Source organism: Podarcis cretensis (genome assembly GCF_951804945.1).
Source record: "Podarcis cretensis genome assembly, chromosome: 2".
NCBI classification, from domain to species: domain Eukaryota; kingdom Metazoa; phylum Chordata; class Lepidosauria; order Squamata; family Lacertidae; genus Podarcis; species Podarcis cretensis.
The window spans coordinates 29,561,417-29,587,140 of NC_137171.1; the positions used below are offsets into that span (position 1 = coordinate 29,561,417).

The 25,724-nt window shown below is 41.4% G+C and overlaps 1 protein-coding gene across 2 annotated transcripts in view; it reads right to left on the bottom strand.

The window, feature by feature from the left end:
- RPTOR (regulatory associated protein of MTOR complex 1) overlaps positions 1–25,724 on the bottom strand; it is a 325,970-nt gene that overhangs the window by 166,308 nt on the left and 133,938 nt on the right. For both annotated transcript variants that reach the window (XM_079965357.1, XM_079965356.1), the window contains exons 6-7: positions 20,432–20,607; positions 4,975–5,034 (exon numbers count right to left, since the gene is read on the bottom strand). In XM_079965357.1, the coding sequence (XP_079821483.1) occupies positions 4,975–5,034; positions 20,432–20,607 (236 nt within the window). The remainder of the gene's footprint in view (positions 1–4,974; positions 5,035–20,431; positions 20,608–25,724) is intronic.

Here is a 25,724-nt window from a genome sequence, read left to right on the forward strand (position 1 = left end):
AAGATGATCATGTTATTACAAGCATCCAGTCTGCAAGGGTGAACAAACGTTTTCTTGGCTTTGTGGATGCGCAGGGGATAGAGATGCACTCACATACACATGCAGCTTGCATATAAACCTTTAACTGTGCAACTAAGTATGAACACATCACAGACATACAGCCCTTGTATACTTGTAAATGCGGTTTTTTAAATTTCCTAGTCCATTAAAATGCATTTTACCCTACTTTCTAGATGCCCTCCAGTAAAAAGGAATGCTCCAAAGGCAGGGCTAGGGAAGAGGTCTGGCACAGGGCTCAAACTGGGTACAGTGGCCCAGGCATGGGCCCTATTCTTAATGTACCCCTTCAATCTCAGAAGGCAGTACGGTTCCACTTGAAAATCTGCACAAGTCTGACACAGCTTCATTTTTGTCAAGCACTATTCACTGAAGATTTACTGATACTGAAGTAGATAAAGCCATTAAGGCGACAGCTTTCCATTTTGGAACTTGTTCTGGAACGAAATGGACAAATTGTTCGACAGAGATCTACTTGAGCAAATCAGCAAGGCAGAACTTGACATTTTAGATAGGGCAATCCAATCTTCACTGGCATTCTTAGAGGTGTGCACAGCATTAGTTGTGGTCTATAGGGTCGACTGCCAATGAATTCCTGGTAGGGTGCCAGTTTCTTCCTTCCTTCCAACCTCAGAATGGTGATGCTAGGGCAAATTAGTGCCCAGTGGCATTTACAGAGAGGAAGATCTTCACACACACACAAACACACACACCCATCCTGGGGTAGGAGGATATACCTTCTACTCCATGAGCGCTGGTGGTGGCAGCAGCAAACAATTCAGATACAAAGAACAATTGCTGGGTTCCAAGGCTACAGGAAAATTATGGTTGCCTTTATGCTCCGAGTCCTAAGCTGTTTCTTGGTTGCAGCAAACATCCTGGAATCCAGAACACCAATGTGCTAGGTCTGGCAATCGTTCCCCCTTCCTTTTTTCCTTTTGTCTCAGAAAGGTACCATGGAAACAATCTGCTTATTTTATTTTATTGTTTTATGTATACATCAGCCTTCAGCTTACAAAGAGTTAAAATTGTAACTGAGGAAACAAAATCATTCACACACCACAGCAAGAGCAGTTTTAAAAGCAAGCAGAATGAAAAACAAATGGAGCATCAAGATAGCAATGTACAGAGGATTAAAACGCCGGTGTGAGGAGGTGCCACTACCAAGAAGGCCCACTGCTCTGTAACCACCCAATTCAGCTCTGATGGTGTGGGTGCCAAAAGAAGGATATCCACTCAACTTTGTAGTATAGGGGCAGCCACAACTGGAGGCAAGTAGTACTTCGCAGTCACAAGCCATGAAGTTAAAGGCAGTGACTTACCAAGGTTTGTATTCCATTACAAACTTCAGCATCACGCTGAATGGCTCGAAGATGCAGTTTCAGTTGTGAATGACTGTGATCCCCCGATCAGCTAAATTGTTGCTGGCTCAGTTGAGGTTGAAGTCAAACACAAAGTAGATTGTTGCAAGGCTGAAGTTGGTCCACATTTGTTATTTATTTTAGTATTACATTTATATTCTGCCTTTCCTCCAAGGTGCTCAAAGTGGCATACGTGATTCTCCTCCTTCCCATATTATAGTTACAAGAACCCTGTGAGGTAGGCCCAGCAAACTTCATAACTGAGTAAGGATGTGAACCCTGTTCTCCCACATCTTAGTCCTGCACTCTAACAACTCCTCCATACTGGCTCTATCTCAAATAGCAATGGTAAACCAATTAAGACAGCCTGCCAGTGGCTGCAGCTCTGGAGAATCCTCTTAACTAGAAAACCAAGAACAATGATCTAAAGTGGAAATCTTCAACAAAACCTTCTAATGTCACACTTAAAAACAGCAACCCAGAAGATTGTGTAATGCAAGGAACTAAATTATGCAACAAGAACATGCTTGTTCAATTATATTACTTTGTTGTAAATCTTTTAAACTGAATGAGAATGGTGACAGGACAGTGTCAGATGCGGCAGAAGAAAGGACGGGAAAACCAGAAGCACAATTTTTGTGGCAGAAAATTGCCAGGAAAGTTTGGACTACCCTTTAGAAATATCTGCTATTTCTAGCCAGTTATCTGCTACGAAGCTACTGAGTCTTGGAAGATTTGGGCCAGCTGCTGAGACTTGGTGCTTATTGTGTTGCAGTCACAGCTATTTCCTGCAAAAACTCTTTGAAAACTGTGGTATTTTGCATTAGCTGCCAAATTCTGCTGTGAATATATTCTTTTTGCAGTAATAAAGAGAACTGAAAGAGGGCTAGAGCAACTGTTGTATCTTAGGAATCCTTGGCAAAGCATTTCAATTATGCCCATGCACCTGCACCCCTATTCATTACAACTATAATGCATTTAGGTGTCTTTGCTACAAAATTTTAGCCTTGATAGGTGGAATGGGTGGGTGCGGGGAGACTAATTGCTTTTGAAGAGGCACATCAGAAACCTAAATGAGTCCACAATATGTTCTTCCCATTTATCTTGCTTGACAAGGAATGCTTCTAAGGGAAAGACATATTGAAAATCAAATTATCTCTTATTAATTGCTCCTACTCAATTGTACTTCGATACAAAATAGAAGTATAAGGAGAAAAGGTGCAAATCATCACTGAACCAAGATTCAAAAGAGCCCATCTCTTTCTGCACCAAAGAAACCTACAGGAACATTGCAAAAATGCACATGCGGAAGGTTTTAGTTTAACCTTTCCATATCCAGGTCAGGGTTGCATAAACCAAACCATCTTTGGGGAAAGAAAACCATATCTGTTTTTTGTCAGCTTGCCTTGAAATGGGAAAGTATCTGTTTTTATGATACCATACAGCTTGGATGGTAGGTTTACAGAGCCCAAAAGAGTGCAGCTAACCGATGCAAAAGAATAAGCTGTTGTTTGTCTTTTCACAAGTTTTTGGCAGATAGTCAAGATGCAGGAGGAATTTTAGACATTATAAGAGAGAATGATTGCAGTGGCTGAAAAGAGTCGTTGCTTAAGCAAGCATAGCACAAACTTCCTTTTGTGCATTGCTGCAGCTATGCAACCCACATCATGATCTATGCCAGTGTACTTCATTAGGCCTCCGGCAATGCCATGCTACTCCAGCACTGGATAAAGGGCAGAGCTCTATCAATGCATATTCATCTGCAGGCATGCTGCAGTGCCAGTAATATCAGCTTTTCTTAACCCAAGCTTTCAGAAAGTACTAACACTGCACTATCTCACTACTTAACACTTTCCAGGCACCTTTGCATACTTTAAAGGCTGGCCATTTTCCAGAGGCTAAAAGAAATGTGGTAGGGAAACAACACAACGTCACCCCACCAAAATCAATTTATTTCAGAGCATCGCCTAAGAACATATGGTACAAATTTCCCATAGATTGGCAAGCAGAAACTTTGGCAAAATTCTTGTACAAATTCCTTAATGTCAACATGGACGCCTTTAAGTTCTGTGTTAAAAAAGTCAATGCACACAACAACAATAAATATTCAATTTTCTTAAACCTCTTCTATGAGCGTTGTTTAAGCCTCCAACAAATAGTAGCTTCACTTTTTTTTAAAAAAAAGGTCAATGTTGTATTGAGCTATACTTTACAGTAGTAACATAAAACAACAAATACTTTAAAGTTGCAAACAAGCTAGTGTATGCAATTTTGAATCTCTGTGCATTTGATAAGTCCGAGGTAGTCTAACTGAACAATGCTAACCCTGGCTGAGGAGCCATGGGCTCTAAGGGGGAAAAGCCAATGTATACCAAGCCCCGGATCTTATGCTGGTCAGGGTGGAAGGTTGTGGGTAGTTTTGCTGTGCCAAATCCAAGCTGATGCCACAGAGGGAGCTTCTTGTGGGATTCATTTGCCTTTGGATGCAGCAGATACAAAGCTGGAAGGATGGCTAGCCACTCACCACATTCACCAAAGAGAGGCACCATCCTTAAAAATACTCAGGACACAATAAAGTGATGTTGCCAAATAAACAATCCTTCTGCTACCATAGAACTAGGAAACTCTCCTACCAAAAGGCTTAATGGGTTGTATCCAATCGGTGCCCCTCTGCTGACAAAAAACTCTTGGATCTAGGCAGAGCCTTAGCACAACAGGGACAGAGGCAAATTTCAGAGGTTCTCCCTCCCCTCCCACAGCCTCCTCCAGGCAACCGCCAATCTGCTCCAGAAGTCCGTGAGACCCTTTGCAGCGGCATGAGAGGTGGTGTTGGGGCTGTTGGGAGCTGCAAATCACTGAAGATTGCCTTGGTCCCTGTTCCGCTGACAAAAGGCCGTCCAAAGAGCTGTCCAACGTGGAACCGTCGTGCATGTCCCAAACAAGTGTGCTATTCGCGAGGGCAAACACAGATAAAAGAAGACCCTCAGTCACATTTTCTTTTTGCAATAATAAAGAGAACTGAAAAGAGGGTTAGAGCAACTGTGGTGTCTTAGGGTTTCTTGGCAAAGCATTTCAATTCTACCCATGCATAATTATGCCCAGCCTCCAAAAAGAATACTGGTAATGACTGCAGAGGTGGGTAGGGATCACACCTGCAGCTGTGCTGTGATTCCTACCCCTTCTTGAAGGCCAAAACACACAGATCACCACCACCGCATGTTGACTACAAAATGTAGCCTTACAACAGAGAAACACAATTGTGGTGTGTATCAGGCTTATCTCTTCCTCTTTATTTTACTTAGTCTCAGGATACCTAGCTCTGCTTTGGCTCATGTCCCTGCCCCTTTCAGAAAATAAATAAGCAGGTGTCGGACCTTTGGGGATTGCCCTTTGGCTACAAAAACAGCCTTTGTATTTGTGAGGTTGCTTTGACGAAACAGCCATATGGGATGGATGGACACACTCCAAGATACCTGAGAATCTCCAGTTAAATAAATTGGAAAAAGTAAAGTTGGGCAAATAAGAGTTTTTTAAAGGTCTCTGAAATCGTGCTTACTTCTCTATTAAATCCAGCGTGACTCCCGGTACCAGTCTCACACTCTTCTGCATGCAAAACCTGCAGATGAAAAAAGAGAGAGTATATAAGTAAATCACACTAATTAAACCTATAATGACAGGCTACCCAAAGGGTTCCATGGCAGTAATTGAGTTCCTCATTATTAGAATGCTTTCGTAAAATAAAAACAAAACAAAAAAAGTTTGCTACAGCATAACAGCAAGGAGCATTTGCTGCACTTGTGATTCTGCAGTGGTTTCCATCATTAGTGTCAAGCCTATGCGCTTCAACTACCACAGTGACAAGTTTGGAAGAGGGAGGGACAGCAAGAGGAGGAGAAAGTTTCGGTCATTTGCCACAACTTCTAGGGAGCATGGACAAAGCACTGAATAAAACTGAACTAATAGAGTAATGTGGTTTGGTAGCTGGAGTTCCCCAGAGAACAGATGCTGAAAGAAGAAGCACTGGGGAATGAGTTAATAAAGCAATGCCTGGCTAAAACACCTCCATTCATAGAAGAGTTTGCTGGGAAGGGACCAATAGAGCATTTATTGCAATTATTCCCTCCAATTTCAACAGTTTAACCTATTCAGTCCAGACAACAGTGCACCACCCTGGGAGTGAACAGATGCTTCCGTATGACTCAAGCAAAAAACACGAAAGATATGGCCTCCAGCCAAAGATTTGGCAAGTTGTTTCAAATCATTATGAATTTGTTTCTCTCTCCTGCGCCTTTCTCTGATGCCCTCACTACTCTAGAGCACTTCTTCCAGCCAGTACAAGAAAATGTCCGGGTTCAAGCCCAAATGGAAACAGCAACTGTTCCAAGAGGACCTCATACAATGGTGAGAAAGATGAATTCTGAACCTTCTCAGGGTCACATTCATCTAGTCTCACTTCATATTCTCCAGGATTAAAGCCGGAAAACAAATTTCAGGGTTTAGCAGAAGCACAAAGCAAGCTCAGGTTCCAGCTCTCCATTGCTCTACCCCCCCCCCCATTCTCCCAGCTTCCTTTCGCCTGCTGCCAACCCAACCTTCATCTTCTACCTTTCCAAGACCCATGTTTTCTTTTATTTCCTTTTGTTTGCCATACCCCTCCATCTCCATAGAATCAAAACTATGATAGAGACCCTTCTATCTGCTTTTGTGTGTGTTTGATGTTATGGCAGCTTAGCCAAATACTGCCAGCGGCTTCACCACCTTTGCCAAATACCTAATTGCATTACAATATACATATTGATTTCTCACTTCACTGTAAATGCAGCAATCAGAGCATTACTTCTGCTCTTTAGTGTTTATTTTACACTAGTCATGCACTAACTGCTTTACAAAACATAAAGCCAATGCCATTCCTGTGCAGAAGACAAAAAAATTGTTAAGTGGCAGCCTCTCTGTGTCATCAGAGGTATGAGTTTCTGTACATTATAAAAGTGTGTATCTACTTTGCATTAATGCAGAATATATTGTCCCTGCCTTGACTATATATCACCTGCTCTGACCATATATTCCATACCCTTCCAATTTTCCTTCTCATCTGGCTGACCTTGAAATGCTATAAAGCATTTTTGTGAGTGCAGTGATGACCAGTATACATGATAGGACCTTTTAATTTTCTTATCCACGTGCATCTTTCACATATCATTTTGTTTCTTAGAAACTCAGATATATAAGCTGATCTTCAAATGGCACCTTAAACCTAAGTTGCAGTCACCACAATGGAATTTCTAGGCACCACTTCCTACCCAGTGGCTGTTATTATTATTATTATCAGTAGTAGTAGTAGTAGTAGTAGTAGTAGTAGTATTTTAAACAACAAATCTCAAATCTCAAAATAAATAAAAAATCCAAAGTAAAACAAATTCAAGCTTCAAGGAAAAATATTTCAGATTCTTCTCTAAGTGACATTTTGCTTTCCCCAGTCACCAGCCTGGCATCCAGAGATCTCTGCGTGGTCATAGTTGGACCCGTGCCAGACACAAAATGTGCCTTGCACCTGGCTAATTTTGAACACTGCTTATGTCTTTAGCTATATTTATACACATTTCTTGGAAAAAAATAAAATTTATGTTTTGTTTTTGACAGCCAAAACTGGGAGAGGAAAAAGAGATAGGATGCAGACAAATGAGTAGTGAGGCTAGGAAGAACCAAGGCTGGCTGCTACAAGAAGTCACATCCATTTAGGGAAGAGAACATAGCTTAGTGGAATAGCATCTGCTATGCATGCAGAAGGTCTCATATTCAATATCCAGGTAGGGCTGGGGGGGAAATCCTAGTGTGATGCTGCCAGTGAGTGTAAACAGTACTGAGCCAAATGGACTAATGGTCTGACTCAGTATAAGACAGCTTCCTGTGTCCACGCCTATAGTTTTCCTTGATTGGTTTCTGATTCCACAGTACCAGCATCCATCTATTCCTTGCTTTCCTCTAACACCATCCATTAAATTTCTGCCTTCAACCTACCACTCTCTACAGTGAAGATTACCAAGCAAAAGAATGCAGGTAACCTTTGGCCAGGATCACAAATGATGCATGTTCAATGTCCTGAAATTTAGCTGCAACGTTGACAAGGTAAAAGGTAAAGGTAAAGGTACCCCTGCCCGTACGGGCCAGTCTTGACAGACTCTGGAGTTGTGCGCCCATCTCACTCAAGAGGCCGGGGGCCAGCGCTGTCCGGAGACACTTCCGGGTCACGTGGCCAGCGTGACATCGCTGCTCTGGCGAGCCAGAGCCGCACACGGAAACGCCGTTTACCTTCCCGCTGGTAAGCGGTCCCTATTTATCTACTTGCACCCGGAGGTGCTTTCGAACTGCTAGGTTGGCAGGCGCTGGGACCGAGCAGCCTCGTTGACAAGGATGTACTAATTGATATGCAGCTATAGGCACTGACAAATGTTAAAGACCAGCTACTTGATGGTCAATGACTCAATGGGAACATAGTATTTCCATGGAAATCTTCAGTCACCTATGACCTCAACTCACTCAGCTTATCTTTTGAAATCTGATGGAATGGCTTTAAAAAGGGTACAACAGTTTCTGGCCGCTGTAGTTCCATTCTCTTTTATTAGGGCCCTTGCAGCCCCTTCCAAGCTATACCTCCTAGGCCTCAGGATTGAACGGCAGCCACCTGCCTCAATCCAGACAGCCCTTGTCATGAGCTACCAAAACTTATACCTCAATTCAGTAGGCTTTTGATTAGGATTTGGTGGTTCAGCTGTGGCAGGCCTCCCATGTACCTAATGGGGTGGGGAAAGTGACAATGTGTCAAGTGCATCATTTGGTCTTTTCTTTCTTTCTTTCTTTCTTTCTTTCTTTCTTTCTTTCAAAATATGGTGCACTTCTGGGGTCAATGATATTTTCACACAAGCTCTGCACATTAAAAAGCTGTCATTTTGTTCTGCCCCTCTAGGGCACTGAACAAAAGCGTATGAGCAGGATGTAAATAAAGCTGACTTCAGAAATTTCAAGGGGGCTTTCAGCTTCTTGAAGGAAACATAATAATGAATCAGGTCACTCTGCTTTTGATTAGTAAGGAAAACACCCTTTCTGGGGCATAGTCAGTTCACCATGGTATTCAGCGTAATGGCACAAACTCAGCAAGCACTCGCAGCTTTCATGTTCAGAGGGCTGCAACTGCCACAGGTCTGCTATCATACTTCAGAATAGATTAGTGAAGGAAATGCTCTTAGTGCTCTCCTTTAATGAGCCCCTGCTGTCTCCAGGCTAAATCTCCACATGGCAAACGAGTTTATACCTGCCACTCTGTTAGGGACACCCTGCATTTTCTCTCAAGAACAACAAAGACAAAACACTTTTCTTGTGTTCCTTCTTCATCCATAGCTACTTCTGAAATAACCAGCTATGAAATAAAACAATGATGTGCTAGCATGACAGGAGGAGATAAAAAAAAAGTCTAAGTGTTGTATAAATATCGCGGTAAACATGGGTGACTTGGAAGGCACACAGAGATAGCACTCAGTAAGGCCTCAGGATAAAAACCTATATTGGCAATGTTTTTGTTTCAAACTTCTTAAACAGTACACCAAATGAAACGTAGAACTTGCCTTTCAGACCACTTATCTAGAGTACTTTAAAATGCAGACACTCAGCAAAAATTAAATTCCAAATGCTTCTTTTTACTAGTCATCAGTAAGTGCCTATAGGGAAATAGGGCTGGTTAAAAGAAGAAGAAAACAGTAAAAGTCAAAGTACTGAAGAAGAGAGAGAGGGAGAGAGGGAGAGAGGGAGAGAGGGAGAGAGGGAGAGAGGGAGAGAGAGAGAGAGAGAGAGACAGACAGACAGACAGACAGACAGACAGACAGACAGCAGGGTCAGGAGTAAAATATATAGATAGGGTTGAAATCAGAACCTCTTGGTTCAAATCTCTACTGAACTATGAAGCTCACTATTTGTTTTTGGGGAAGATGAAGTACACTTCTGCTCACAATGCAAAACCAGGATATGAATGGTTGGCATACACCAGATGACAGCTACTTTGTTCCTCCCACCACAGAATTCAGCATTTAAGCATAGTTTCCTGTTATATGTGTGCCTGGAAACTATGGTTAACAGCTTCAAAATAAGTCAGGATAGTAAGTCAACTTCAAACCATGGTTTGACATCCTGCTTTATTTTTAAGTCATTGGTCATAGGGTCTTAGGGGAGGGGTAGTACCTCTGGTGGGGGACACATGGTACTCCTGTGGTAGCTTGTCCACCTTTGGTCTCCATTCTGCACTCAGTGGTCACCTGTGGCTCCAAGAAGCCACCAGCACACAACAGCAGCCATACCCTAAGAAGTGGCTTTGACTGGCTGGCTAAACCAGGTGAGGGTAGCTGATGGCTCTCAAGCCCTTAGTGAGTTAGGGACTTCCTTGCATGCAAAGACAAGTTCCGGTGGATTGAGCGGATGAAAACAATAGGGGGTCCAATGGTCGAGAAGGCACGTGTTGTAGAGGGAAATGTGGAGCAGATGGAACTCATCAGCCTGGGGAGGCAGTCACCTAGGAGAAGGAAAATTCTGACCCTAAACCAGGCTTCCTCAACCTCGGCCCTCCAGATGTTTTTGGCCTACAACTCCCATGATCCCTAGTTAGCAGGACCAGTGGTTAGGGATGATGGGAATTGTAGTCTCAAAACATCTGGAGGGCCGAGGTTGAGGAAGCCTGCCCTAAACCTCTGCTTGCCTTGCGGCTATACCCATTCACGAGAAAGGTTTCGGGAGTAAACCCTGAGGAAAAATCTATATCCACTGCCTTGTGGGACATCTTTGGGAGAAGAAAGGGCTAAGAAGTAAACCCTACACAAATCTGGAGTGGTGTACCTAAGATGGAGCCTTGCACGCCTCCTTTCAGCAACTCCTGCAACCAAACTGCTGCCAAACATATTTCTCTGCTTTCATTTCAACCAAGGCCGAGGTGGGGGTGTCTTGCTGTCTGGTCAGCCCAGGACTTCCATACACAATGCCCAGGCGTGTGTCCCGGAGAGGTCACTTTGGAGCTGTTAATGCAGTGAAAACAATGTAGGAGACAGCAGTTACGAGTTACCAGTATCTGCAGCCACAGCGGGCACTGTGATTCTCCAATGGCTCGATTTCACCCCCAGAGGTGCACTCCATTGTCTCTCAACAACAATCACAGCTCTGGGTTAACATGCAATGGGAAACTATGGTGCTGAATAATAATAATAATAATAATAATAATAATAATAATAATAATAATAAATTATTTATACCCCGCCCATCTGGCTGGGCTTCCCCAGCCACTCTGGGCGGCTTCCAAAAAATATTAAAATACTGTAATGCATCAAACATGAAAAGCTTCCCTAAACAGGGCTGCCTTCAGATGTCTTCTAAAAGTCTGGTAGTTGTTCTCTTTGACATCTGGTGGGAGGGCGTTCCACAGGGAGGGCGCCACTACCAAGAAGGCCCTCTATTTAACCATTCATGCAAAGGGAAGAGCAAAGGGGCTTCAAACGAGCTCTGTGTACCTGTACATAGTTTCATGCATACCCTTGCTTACTAAACCAGGATTTTAGGCTTAGTATTATGTATGAATGTGGTTTCTGTCTATCAGCCAATTTTATTTCACAGTTTTGCTGTGATGATAAATACAACAAAAGCTATGAGAGGCAAATCACTTTGTATCAAAGCAAGGAAACTTACCTATGGTTTTTGTTCCCACCCACCTGCTACCATAACCACTGCTCTTTTCCACCCCATAGTTCAGGTGGCCTACCGTGGTTTATAGCCAGTCATGGTTTACAGCTAGTCATTCCAGTTAGTAACATGAATAATGGAACATATTTGATTTGAACTAATGTTTTGTTTTTTTTACCTTTACAAGTACTCTGACCACAGTACAGTTTTGCAGAATTCTGCAGTTTTTATATGTCTAGAGGCTGATCCAGTTAAGTAATCCGCCTTTACATCTGATCCCAACAAGTTCTTTTTGATGACCAGAAACCTATACTTAATTTCTGCATGAATTTTTTTTTGAAAAACAATTTTTTGCACCATATATTTGCAAAAGGCAGACAAAACAAGCTACCAATTTTCACTGCACCACCAAAGAAGAAAAGACAAAATATAACGGCAGCGTAAGCTCCCTTTCCCTTTTAACCAGAAGTGACAACTTACGCAGATTTGATGCCCTTTAAAAATACAGGGCTATGGAATCATGCTGAGAGAAGCAGTGCTTAGGAGTTAAACAGCCCGCTCAAGTACATTTTATACTGCTGTACCATGCAAAATGTCTTCACATGTATCATTTCCAAAACCAGTCATTAAAGAGGTCTGAAGCTGATGTTATTGCAGAGCTTTGAATCTCAACTTGCCTAGTGGCACAAAGCCAAGCCCCGATTCTCCTTCCATAATGCCAGTAAAAGGAGAAATCAGCTAATCCTGGGTTCTTGCAGAGCTGCAAAGAATTTTAAACAGGACTAGAAAACTCAGCACAAACCTATCATTGTTGGTAGGCCTTTCATAATCAAAAAGCATCAGCAGGACAGAAGGGGAAGAAGTATCTTTTCTCTTGCACATATATACATGGATCTTATTTGTCTGAATCCCAATAAACTTTCCCTCTTAACAAAACAGCAACTGAAAACTAAGATAACACAGAGCTTATAATAATCTTCATGTTCTCCTGACTGTCAAATTCAGCCCAAATGGGAAAAGTTCTACACATACAGCATTGCACACAAATAAAAAATCCTGTAGATATGCTTAAACGTGGCTGGATTATGTCCTATATTACCAGTCCAAAATCCTGAAAACATTGAATTGAGCTGAAACTCAGCTCAAATTCAACTTGTGAGCCTGGCTAGCAGAAGCCAGTGCAAGGACTTCCTCTAACTTACTCTCGTGTAAGTGTGCACAGGACTGCAACTTTAATCTATCAGAGTTGATCTGGAGTGGGGGCAGGAATGTTGAATGATAAAATGGCAAGACTTCACAAACTAAAACAAACTTTTCATTATGGAACTACAACTATATGTTACTTCAGTGTGGAAGAATCAGAGGAGTTCCTTCAAATTTCACCCAACAGAGGGGCAAGAAAGAACAATAAACAGTATAAGGTCCTGAGGATGATGAACTGTCCCCAGATTTCCTGTTCATATTGATTTCAGGCAAGCTGACATGAGGAAGGCGCAAGGGCCATGGAGAGGTGAATTAAAGTGGCAGAGAAGGTGACACGGGGCAGAAAAAAGAGAACAAAAGGAAAAGGAAGTGAAGATGGAGACAAAATGCAATACTAGTAGGTGAAAGGAAGTACAAGAGGGTGAGGGAGGGAAGGGAAAGACAGAAATATTTGGGAACATAATAGAAAAGGAAAGGAAAATGTGATGGTTTGAGCTGTGCCTCCGTAACCCTTTCACTCAACTCATGCTAATACCTGCAAGGCTAAGAATGCGACTGTTACCAAGTCAGATAAGCTGGGGGTGGATTTATGCACTGGGACTCATTTTAAGGCTTAGTTCAGTTGGGGAGCTTCAGTTCCGTTGCTCCAACAGTCTGAGAGCTTCCATAAAATGTGTGCTGCGGGCACTGTTCTCCGGAGGTGTAAAAAGCAGAGAAACACCTTTGTTGTTCAGTTTGCTTTACTGTTTCACGAAAGGTTCTACCTCCTCATCAAGCATGCATATTTTGTCACAAAAATCAATACTAAAGAAAATTTGGCTCAATTCTACTAAAAAACAAAACAAAAACAAAACCCCAAACCCATGTCCTTTCACTTCCATCCTGCCCCTCCCCCCCCGGCCAATATTAATCATTGCCCTTGGATATTCACAAACTACTCTTTTCAAGGCAATTGCTTTAGATAAAATCTGCCTTTGAAAATTTGCCATCTCCTGTTTAGGAAGGGGAATATCAAGTTTTCACTCATTTTCCCTTGGTAGTTACTTCTTCAAAAGTTGATAAACATATTTTGAAATATTCTCTAAAAAAGTAACAAAACTTTGCTTATCTCTTATAATATGCATGCCATTGCTCTTTCTTCATAGAAGTTTGATAAAAGTTTATAGGAGTAAGTTCAATTTCTTATAATGTTAAAGAAGTTCCTATTCTCATGCTATGAAGCAGGAACTAATAAACCCAGGGGGCGAACAAATCATACAGAGACATTTACTGGCACTTAGCAATTAAGTATGAGGCGGGAGTTATTTTGGACTTTTCCAAATTAGATGCTAGCAATTTTACACAATCCTGAAAAGGGAAGACATCCTACAGGTGTCTCTCAGGCTGTCATTTTAAAGTTCTCATAAAACAATCAGGGGGTGGACTTGTGAGTAAGTATAATGGGGGGGAAACATAATTCTGCTTTTTGCTGCAGTGCTGACTATACAAGGTGAAGCTCCAACAGTTTGCTGAAGTTGGGTCCCAAGGGTTGTAGCCTGCACTGCAGCTTATTAAAGGAAACAGCATTCCTTTCAGCAGGGTTTTTTCTAGTTTTGCAGCGTTTTTACAGGGTGAAACTGAACAGCACTTTATTCAGAATGCACAAAATCATAGCAACTGGAAACATTGCAAAATTTATCATTGGTTATTCACATGACTTCTTTTATATTACTTTTTAAAGATATCGGTTCGCAATCTTGTTACACTCTCATCATTAAGTTGTGCTGAAAAACATGGACTTTCTCTTGAAGGCACACTAGTATATAGCAATTTCCACTAGTTTAAAAACAGTAGCCCACCTCCTAAATTTGGTAGACAACTAAAAACATACCCAGTTGCCTTCCTTGGGCAATTCAAATCTTGTGGTTGCTACCAAAGGAGCTAAGCCTGTAAATAGCCATTCACCTTTGATAAATAAGAATTAATTCTAGGTGACTGGAAAGACACCTAAAAAGGGGAGGGATGGGGGGGAGAGGGAGAGGGAGTGTCACTTGTGACCTAAAAGGAAACAGAGATATTAGTCTGAACAAGTAACAAATAAGATTTTATAGAGAGCTATATAGATATATATGGAAAACCTCTTAGGAGCAAGGGGTTGATGCGTCCACCCCATCTTCACCTAGAAATAATGTTAGGCCCACATGGTACAGGTCAGGTGTCTGGGTTGTGTAAAAGAGGAACCATGGTTACTAACATAGCGGCATCATCTTTCTACCACAACTGGAGATACTTGTTCCCCTCCCACTTGCAAATTTTCAGCCCTTTTTCCACCTGCGTCTACTCACTGCTTCTTCTGTGAAAAGGGTGGGTGATGGACTCTGCTGATCCGTCAACTGGAGAAACAGTTGACTCCAATTTACGCAGAATAAGCTGAGCTATTTCCTGGTGCATTAGGGAACCATCTTCCAATCCAAGGAATACTATGGGAAGGGGGTGATTCACTCATTGCCAAACACAGCTTCTGTAGCCCCCTTCAGCTTCACAAGAAATAACAAACAGCAGAAAAGTCTTTTCTCAGAAAGAGAACACTGTGTGAACCCACATCTCTCAAGATCCAAGCGCAGCCCTCCAATCAATGAATCACACTTGTTTGTGGATCGTATTATGTAGTTCGCTGGAATTTCAAGCTCTTTGAGCACAGCATGTTACGCTTATATGGAAAATGGAGACACACACAGCTTGGTGGAAGCAGTATTTTGATTGATTCTTTCCACTTAACAAGAGGGGAATTTCAAAACTTAACATTCACTGCTTGGTATGCAGGATATTCCTCTATTACCCATTACAACTGCAGTATCTTAGTGACCTACTTTTAGTAGAGATGGAGTTTATGCTGTGAGAATTTAACACCAAATGCTTTGAAATGTCTACTGAAAGGTCTGTAGCCCACGTTATTAATGTGCATGCCATCCAGGCATGTGATAAGCAATGATCTTTATATACTAATCTCAGAGTGATGCAAAATGTAAATGGACCTCCAGCCTTACAGCAAGCCGTACCTGCAGAGAATGACTCTGTTGCAAAGCGCTGAATATTAAGAGCCTGTAGCATAACATGGAAGAGAATGCTTTTCTCTACCAGAATCAGTTCATTTGGGTGTTACTCGGTCCCTGCATGTCTTTCAACACCAGAAAACAATAGCCCAATTTCAAAATAAAAGCTAGGCTTCTGTACAAAGATGAACACATTAATCTGGGAGACGCACTATGACCCCTCTACCCATCCTAAAAATGTCCAGTTTGTACATTTATTTTTACTGTTCTCTGAACACCTGATTTCTTTGCAGTTCAATGATACCAAGGACAGAAAAGCACTTTTCCAGAGACACTTTCTATGCCTCTGGTTGTGAGCTACGAAGCCTAGATTGGAGCGTGGGCAGCTTGCCTCAATAGCTGTTAAACTCCCTTACACAAATAATAATCTTTTATAGCATTTTCAAGTTTGGAAGAGCAAGAACTGGCAAGGGAACTGCACTCCCTACCTTCTGGTTCCTTTGAGATGTATGAGGTTTATTAATTATTTATTAATAAATAACATAAAATAAAAATAAGCATTCAGTCTGCTATCATCACTACGAGGGAATTTCACTTTTCTGCCAACAGCTTCATCCTCCTCTCTCCAATCAATCCAGGCCTTAATTACTAAATAGAACAGATCCACCATCACCACCCCAAACTTATAAATTCCAAGAAAAGTTACATTTCATTATGTCATATACCAAGTACATTCAGTACAAATAACGACTGATTACTTCAAACAAAGGAGGACTGTTTGTTTGACATTGATCCATTCCTTGATGCTTCTTGTAGTGAATGCTGAGACAGGCTGGCACTAAATGTTTAGGGTTGTGGGGAGCAAGACCCAGATGATGATGATGACGACGATGATGATGATGATTTATATCCCACCCATCTGGCTGCGTTTCCCCAGCCACTCTGTGCGGCTTCCAACAAAATATTAAAAATACAATAAACAAGGCTGCCTTCAGATGTCTTCTAAAAGTCAGATAGTTGTTTATTTCCTTGACATCTGATGGGATAGCGTTCCACAGGGCAGGCACCACTACTGAGAAGGCCCTCTGCTGGTCCCCTGTAACTTCCCTTCTCGCAGTGAGGGAACCGCCAGAAGGCCCTTGGAGGTGGACCTCAGTGTCTGGGCTGAACAATGTGGGTGGAGACACTCCTTCAGATATATAGGACCAAAGCCCTTTAAGGCAGGGGTAGACAACCTAAGGTCCATGGGCCGGATGCGGCCCAATGCCTTCTCAATCCGGCCCACAGACGGTCCAGGAACCAGTGTATTTTTACATGAGTAGAATGTGTCCTTTTATTTAAAATGCATTTCTGGGTTATTTGTGGGGGCTGCCTGGTGTTTTTACATGGGTAGAATGTGTGCTTTTATTTAAAATGCATCTCTGGGTTATTTGTGGGGCATAGGAATTTGTTTATCTGCCCCCCCCCCCAAATACAGTCCAGCCCACCACATGGTCTGAGGGACGGTGGATTGGCCCACAGCTGAAAAAGGTTGCTGACCCCTGGTTTAGGGCCTTAAAGGTCAGCACCAACACTTTGAATTGTGCTCAGAAACATATTGGGAGGGAGGAAGTCAGCAGACTTCCCTTAAACAAAGGCAAAATGCTCTTGGTGTGTCCTCTTATAAGACAAGGACAAAGTCACTCTCTCCCAGCCTAAGCTGCTCAAAGGTCAAAATAGGGAAGCGAAGAGCAAGTACCAGGACTTGAATTTTTTGAAGGAAGGGCAAGAGACAAATGTAGCGGATAAAGAAAAGCAGTATCTGTTGCATCAAAGAAACAAAGGGAGATTCATTTATTCACTTAAACATTGTGGGTTGTAGCCAATGCTCTGTGGGCAGAAGTCCACTTGCACAATGGGGCTTTCCTTTCCACTCCTCCGTACCCCTCCCAAATCTGCTCCAGAGGGTCTGCTAATCCTCCAGAACTGATTTTGATGGCATGCAGGGAGCTACAGGGGAAAGGAGAAGAGGAAAAACTTCAATTCTGCAAGCAGAAATATATTGCACTAACAGAAAAGTATGGTTGGATAAAAATTAATTAATTTATTACATACCCCCCTTTACCTTCCTCAATAACATGTAACAACCACTCATTTTGCACACATATTGAATACAAAGCAAAATGCTCCAATATCCATTATAAATCAGGAAAAATAAGCAAAGACTTTAAGGGTGTTTTGAATATTGCAGAATCCAGCTACAATCTAACTCCCCAATGTATTCCTTGAGCTGCAGAAATGTGTTCAAACAAGCTGCAGACTTAGAAACAATGAATATGGTAACTAGGCTTAAAAATTGTCATGGTTTATTTGCTGTGCTGTATTGACTCAGGCTCTCGTGTATAACACAGTATTATTTGCTCACTCTTCATTCACTGAATGATGTCAAAGCAAATTGAAGTTATATAAATATCATTAAGGTTGTACCACAAAACAAGACACAGAAAAGGAACAAAATATTCCATAAGACTACCTCATGTCGTACTAGAATGTTGCTGAAGGCACTGAGATGCTAGAGGTGTTATCTTTCAGATGATACAAACCCAAACCCCTTATCAACCCCGCCATAGAATCAAAGAAACAATCACAAAATCACATGAATTTATAATAAATGCAAATCCATTTCTCAGACTCAAGGCTACCACAGAAGTATTCCTCCTTAAAAACATTATGGCGCTATTTCATTTATGCCACATCTTTGGATATAGATTGATATTTATGTTTCTAAACTGAAGCCACTAAATACCTCTACAATCACCTCCTACTGGTTTACTGTTCTGTTATTAAAATGTTATAAAAACCCGCTGAATCAAAACAAAAGTCCCATCTAGTCTAGCATTCTGTTCTAACAATGGCCAACTAGATACCAATGGGTAGTCCAAAAGCAGGACATAAGTAAAATAGCATTATCCCACTCAAAAACCCCACACCTGGTACTCAGAGGCACCACACCATCATATGGGAAGTAATATCAAGTAATTGAGGCTAGTAGCTTCTGATATAAAATGTTAATATAATGAACAATGACTAACACATATCTATTATATGAATTGTGTTATCATTTTTAATGGCTTCATAAAAATTATCAGGGTCTATTGTAGGAAAGCATAAAAGAAAACCCTGGCCTATATATTATATACCATGCAACCACCCTATTCAGATATTATACAGTGATGCCCCGCAAGACGAATGCCTCGCTAGACGAAAAACGCGCAAGACGAAAGGGTTTTTCGTTTCTTGAGTTGCTTCGCAAGACGAATTTCCCTATGGGCTTGCTTCGCAAGACGAAAACGTCTTGCGGGTTTGCTTCCTTTTTCTTAAAGCCGTTAATACCCGGGGAATCCGCGCTCCGCAAGACGAAAAAATCGCAAGACGAAGCAACTCGCGGAACGAATTAATTTCGTCTTGCGAGGCACCACTGTAAATGGATTTCTACATTTTGAATGCCGAGACCTCAAAAACAATTTTTGGAGAAGTCAGGACAGAAATGTAAGATGACAGGACGATCGACACCGATGGTGAAAACCGCACATACATCACATTGGCTAGTTTATACACTAATTCATGTGAACGAGCTACACTCTGACATTTCTTCTTGGGACTTGTCAACTAAGCACTGGTTTCTTTTAATAAATATTATTATTATTATTATTATTATTATTATTATTAGGTTTCCCCAGCTACTCTGTGCAGCTTACAGCATATTTAAAAACATAATAAAAACATCAGCATTAAAAAGCGTTTAGGACCTCAACATCCTTAACATTCTAATCCTCAAACTACTCCCCCCCCCAAAAAAATCAAAATGTATTTAAGACCACTTCACAGTAATTATTTTGAGTTCAGTGAACATAAAGACATAGCAGCATAAGGCTTTTAACTTCTGTTTATAGCAGACTGGCAACTTACCATGTGGGACTTTCACAGCTAAGGAAAATAGACATTGCAGATTTCACCAAAGGGCTGTTCCACACAGCACACCTGATTGCTCTATGCTCACCAGCACTACATCACCATTTCCTGAGAAAATATGCTAAGTGTGGATGGCATACCTTCTCCTTAAATATAGCCATCTGGGAATCCTGACTGGACCAGAGCTCCCCACAACTATTTAAAAATACATGCATGCTGTTGTCCACACTTTTAAAAGTTTGCTACCAAAGGTAATTGGGTTTGTCATGTAAAGTGCAAAGCTGTTTAGAGTGGAAGGCCAGGATATGCATACAAAACTGACACTGCAACTCAACTGCAATAATTTCACAAATACTGCAAAAGCAGAAGAGCTGACAAAAGAATCTTAATTCTGCAGTGAGACATGAAAAACAGAAAGAGGAAAAGAAAGCACTGGACACTCTATTTACTAAAGCTTTAAACTTGTTTGTGCATCAGAGCTATTAGGTATCTGGTGTTCCACTTGTTTTGGTAGTGTAAACTTCTTAGAATATGCTTTCATCTCTCTCCGCCTCGGCAGAAGGCCATATCACTTCAAATTATCTTCTCTTTTGTTTATGCCTGCAAATTTTTGTACTCCATGCTATTGCTTAACTAGTTTATTTGAAGCATTTTTGTAACATATGGGTTTTACACCCCAATCCTCAAAGCGTAGTACCACTGAAAACCTCCTGTGGAATAAACGAAATATGCACAAGTGGAAGAACTTGAGGATCAGCGCTATAGCATGTCTGGAAAATGGTCTACTGATATAACATTGTGTTGTACCATATGGTATTTCTGATTTGTGAAAAGGCAGACTATTTTAATTTCCAGCACAGTAAGTCCCTTAATCTGAACAAACCCAAATATCCAGCTAGAATCCAAAACGTAATAAACAGAAGGATAATCAAAGCCAAGAAGGTGAAAGTATGCTTAATAAGATACTCTCCCAGATGAACACCTCAATCCTTGTAATTTAGTACTGCAGAGATATTTTAAAGCAGTTGAAGTATTTGGGTCAACAAGTCTATCAGTCCAACAGGCAAGGCTCATAGAACATGCAATATTCCTCCAAATAGCAGACAAGTCACTCACCATCTCAGTGCAATCTTGATTGGTGTAGTAAGACAGGATGTGAACAGGTCAGCTGGCAGGTCAGGGATCATCGGTAACAACTCACTGGCTTCACATGCTGCCAGTTGAATGCAATTTTTCATTGAAGGAGGCAAGGGCATCTGAGCCAGTGGATGGTTAGGGTTAATTGCAGCCACCTTCATAGGAAATTAAAACAAACAGCAGTTAAGTCTTCCTACTGATTAACTACCAGTATCTAGAAAATCTTCTGGAAACAAAACTAGTTAGGAGATGCCAAAGCTCAGAGAACCATTCAACTCATCAACAATTAAATTACTAATGATACTGGTGCAGATTGTAAAGCAGAAATGAATAGTTCTAGCCTATCCAAGGGGTAACTGCTTATCCAAAGGATGCCTTTCGACACTCTTTAGTCATGGCACGGGTCATTTTTCTCAAAGGCACTACCTTAGTGGTTGCAGGAAGGTGGCTGCATGAGCTGCACAGCCTGAACTTCTGCCTATATCGGCCACACGGATAACTGAAAACCAAGATAGGGTTTTGGAATGAAGCCTAGTATACAGGCTGTTCAGGTGCCTTAAGTGGTATGTTATTTAATATAATATTTTTGCATTCCACCTACACATCTTCAGTGCCCAAGCTGGCTAATAGACAATAAACTATGAAGTTACAACAATACACAATAAAGCAGCATATTATAAATCACAAAATAAAATATAAATTCAGCGTTAATTTTACTTTGCTTTTAACAGAAGGGTTTGGGTTTGTTTGTTTGTTTTTGCATATTTTGTTGTGGCGAAGGCCTAAAAAAAAGAATTAAGAAAGCATTAGGGGGGAAATGAGGAAAGCATTTAAAGATCAGTCAGTTGGATTGAATCCTTTGAACCCTCCATCCTCCTTGGATGGAGACCAATCCATGTCGTCTCTACTTGTTTTTCCTTCATCACCCTGATTTTTTTAAAAAAAACTCCAAGATCAATTTGTTTAATTTGAGACTATGATAATTTGATCCAATTTCCATTATAAAGACGTTGCTTGAGTACAGGTTTCTATAGGATGCTCAACAAAAGACTGGACTACCAAATTGGCCATTCAATGAACTACTGTAGATATCACCACCTCATTCATGAATAGTGTTATTATAACCTGAAGTAGCTCAACAGTATAAATATTAATTGGCTGAAAATTATTATGAAAGAAAAACTATCTGTCATCATTTGAAAAGGCTTAGAAAGAAACCATACTGAAAACCAGTTTAACAGCCTTTCATGAAACTGTCTATATCTGATGCACCGTGTCTCTCCGAGAGAGTGAAAAAAGAAGTTTCTGGTATCTCATGGGATTTCGGGTGTTGAAATTCTGGCTGCAGGGAAGCAATTGTTCCAAATTACAAATGTGAGCTGAAATAGTGCTTCCAAACCTCCACAATGGAGATCAGAAATATTAATTAGCTAGGAAAGGTCTGTATAAACTAGCCCTTACTCATATTCATATGCAAATTAGAAATAAAAAGGAGAATTGCAAGAAGATAAAACATTATGCTTGAGGGAACAGGGCAGAAGGGAAAGAATCCTTTTGGGAAAATGAATACACAGAGAGAAAAAGAAATGAAAGGTCTTCTTTAACTGCTAAAATTGCATGTAGGCAGTTTGTATGGATCCTTTCTCAAAGCTCAATTTTAAAATGGGCCTTTGATGGTAACCAGCTTGGAAAAAAGAAAACGTTTTTTCGGAACACTCCACAGCAGTTGGTCACAGGAGAAATTTCAAAGCAAGTCCCTAACACTTCAGTAATCAGAAGAAGAGCCAACATAGTGAAACTACTCCAAAGCAGGAAATTGCTTCCCAAGGTCTGAATGACATCACTGGTATGAATTGAGAACGGTTCATTCCCTGTTTGCCATGAAAGCTGAGCCACAGTGAGAGACAGAAATAACAGAAACGTCAAACAGCTTGCACATACTGATGTTCGAAACAGACTCTTATCCTAGTAACAGTGCTGTCATCATCCAACCAACCAGATTTCACTACAATACAACAGTTACTGAGAACAAACAAAGCTAGGCAACGTGGCTATGCCTGCTTCCCAAAGGCCAAGTGCTGCTAACATTTTTGAGCCCAAGGGCACACTGGGAATTTTGAGAGTCAGCTGTGGGCATCACCACCTCTGGTTGCTTCTCCTCACCCTTGATCAATGTCCCCGCCCCACAGACAGAGAGAAAACACATTAACATGACTGCATACATGTTTTTGGTCTCATCATGTTTAAACAGTAAAGGTAGAGTAAGTACCAAAGTACATATTTTTCAGTATAAAACTATTTTGAAGAGCAAACTTCTAATTACCCCTATACATTTAAAGAAGTAAGCATCTTAAACCACTGTCTTTTCAGCAGTAGATATTACAAACCACTGCAGTTACAGAAAAGTAAATATTAAACCTGCTAATTTAAAGGAGATAACTTTCAATAATGGCTCACTTAAAGAATTAAGCATTTTTCTGCAATGTGCTTTTATATTACTGTTAGGGAAGTAACCCCAACCACACTTTGCTCGATCTTTACTTAAATAGTTCATAACCTGACTTTCAAACAGTAACAAGTAGTGCTGTTCCATACTAAGCTTGTAATACAAAGCAAACTCAGTGAAAAGTGAGTTGTTCCTATGGTGAATATTCCACATTTACAACTTTGCAAGGTTCCGAGGGAGATTAATGGTGGTAAGAGGATGCTGCTGAAACTGAAGAATGGGATTTGGGTGAGGTGGTAGCTAACTTGCATGTAGTGCTATGTCATGTAACCCACACTGCACTCCACAACGGAAGCATACCTTTATACAGTCTTAAGGCTGCTCTCTGTACCATGTACCTCTTGAAGACAGCATCAGATTCTCTCACAGCTGATGCCATGGTTTCAGCCATGTATTCACATGCGTACTACGTCAAAACTTGACAGTTCTGAAATCTCTGTTGAGGTTTTTGGTCATCAAGCCCATAAAAAGTTTATGCAATTCTATTTCCAGTGCCCTTAGTGGTCTTGACTAAATTCTTGGCAAGCTGCTGCTGATCCACCTTCCTCCTGTTCCTAAGCCTAGCTGACCTAGTTCAGTGGGCCTCCTTCGCATGACTAGCGCTGCCTCTACTTCAGCATGTTTCTCAAGGACAGTGCACTTCTCAGGTTCTTCTTGTTCATCTGTGATACCTAAAGATCCTGTAAGAAAGAGGATAATTAAATAATTAGAACCGAGGGTGCTTCAGAGATGATGGTAAGTTCTTCTCTGGCAGTCAGCATCCCAAAGATAACTTTAGATTGGGAATGGAGTAAGCTTACCTTGAGAGAGATCCCTAGAGAGAGTATGCTCCAAAGCAGGAATGGCTCTCTGTTCAAATCCAAAGGTGGAGGCAGGGGTTTGTCTGTCAAGGCCTGCTGGGTGTCAAGTTTTGCTGAGTCAACCATCTGTTCTCCAATGTTGGTCTTATCTGACAGCATCCTAAGTGCCAACACATTGTAGGTAAGGTACTTCCAGTGGGTTGCCGTCTTGAACTCTCTTCCCGATACCAAGTCCAGCAAAATATGCTGATGTTCCTCCTGAGTCTGCTATGGCTCTCACTTTTCCTCTTCATACTTTTAAGATAGAAGAATGCTGAAGTCTTCATTCTGGAGCAACACTGTAGACCCTATTGGTGGTAGAGCCCTTTGATACACCATGGTGTTGTTTGATGGTTGCTCTTCTGATGGTATTATCTTCATCTCTTCAGAGATAGAGCTTGGACTAACCTTGTGCTGCAGACATGTTGTCACCCTATACGTGGTTAACCCAAGCAGCTTTGTCCACTTTGCATGGAAAAGCCAGGATCCAGGGGCACCTGCTTTTGACCGTACAAGCACAAGGCTTGGAGCTGTAAACGCCGAGGGACAGGAGTGCTAGGCAGTGTTGGTCTATGCAGAATTGGTAGCTCTCCTTGGCCAGAGAATCCAAGGGTGGGAAAATGGGTCTACCTTGTCTGGCCAGAGGACAATGGTGCAGTGATGGGGCTTGATTGAAGGTTTCCTTTGCAGTTGTTCTAGAATTAGCCCTCTGACACTTGATTGGGAACAATGTTGTCACTCCATGAGGTGTAGCACAGTCACATCTTTCTTGTCTAGAAGACTGCTAATCACTGAAAAGCATCATCCTGGACCCCACTCCTGAGTGTTTGCTGTGGGTAATGATTTCCTTCTTTCTCAAGGCATTCGTTTTCTTCCTGCACTAGACAGCATTCTGATTGTATCCTTGCTAGCACATCTCATTGGAGAGCCAGATGAACACAGTATCCTTCCTATACCAATGAACCAGTTCCTCTAGGACATGTGGAAATGGCCACTGCCACTTTCTCTTCTATCCAAGATTTTGCTCTTAGCCTCTGGGAGGCCATCTGTTGAGAATCCAAGGGTGTAAGGGACTGGGTTTCTTCACCCATCGTGGAGATTGTCTGCAACTCATGGTATTTAAAAACAATAGCTGAGATTCACTGATGTGTCCTTGGGGTTCCCTTGAGTGTGTGTGTGTAAAACAACAAAAACAAAAAACCCCTACCAGTGGCATAGAAACACTGTTTGAGAAAACCAGAAACAAATGAAAGCTCACACCAACATCAGGTGAGGGGTTGTCAAATAACAGTCATCCCTGCACCAAGAGAATTGTTCTCTGAGTTCTTGAACAAAAGATGCTAATTATCCTTAAGTTGCAAAGTGTAATCAACAGGGTATGAAGGGTGGGGGGAGGTGTCAGGCTTTGGTGCTGATTGAAATTATTCTTACCCTGCTAGGATTTCATGGTGCTACTTTCAGAAGTACAAATGTTTTAAACCTTAGTAGTTTTAAATGTTTTAATGACTGCATTATTAATTACCCCCACCCCAAAAGCTATTGCTTCATTTCCCTCTAAGCAGCTTTTAATAAAAGTACTTTTGGCTAACTATCATTATGCACAGTTCCATTGTGCACTGCTGCTTTCTTATTCATCCTTTTATAGATGCTAGCTGGACAGAGGTCCCTTTTCAACACAATATGAAACTGTCTGCCTTGCGGGAAAGAGCTTGTCATGGAGAAGTGGAGCAGGGAAAAGCAACTGTTGTTAGGCGGAGTTCGGAGTAAAGTCTTCTTCAGGCAAAGCACTACAGAGAGCAGCTTCATCTTGGGAGTGGTTAAGTTTTCCATTCCTTTCTTCCTTGCAAATCTGCAGCTCGGTGAGCAACTTGAGTGCAATGGCTGAACACGCCACACAGTTTACATATAATGATAAGCCACAAATAAA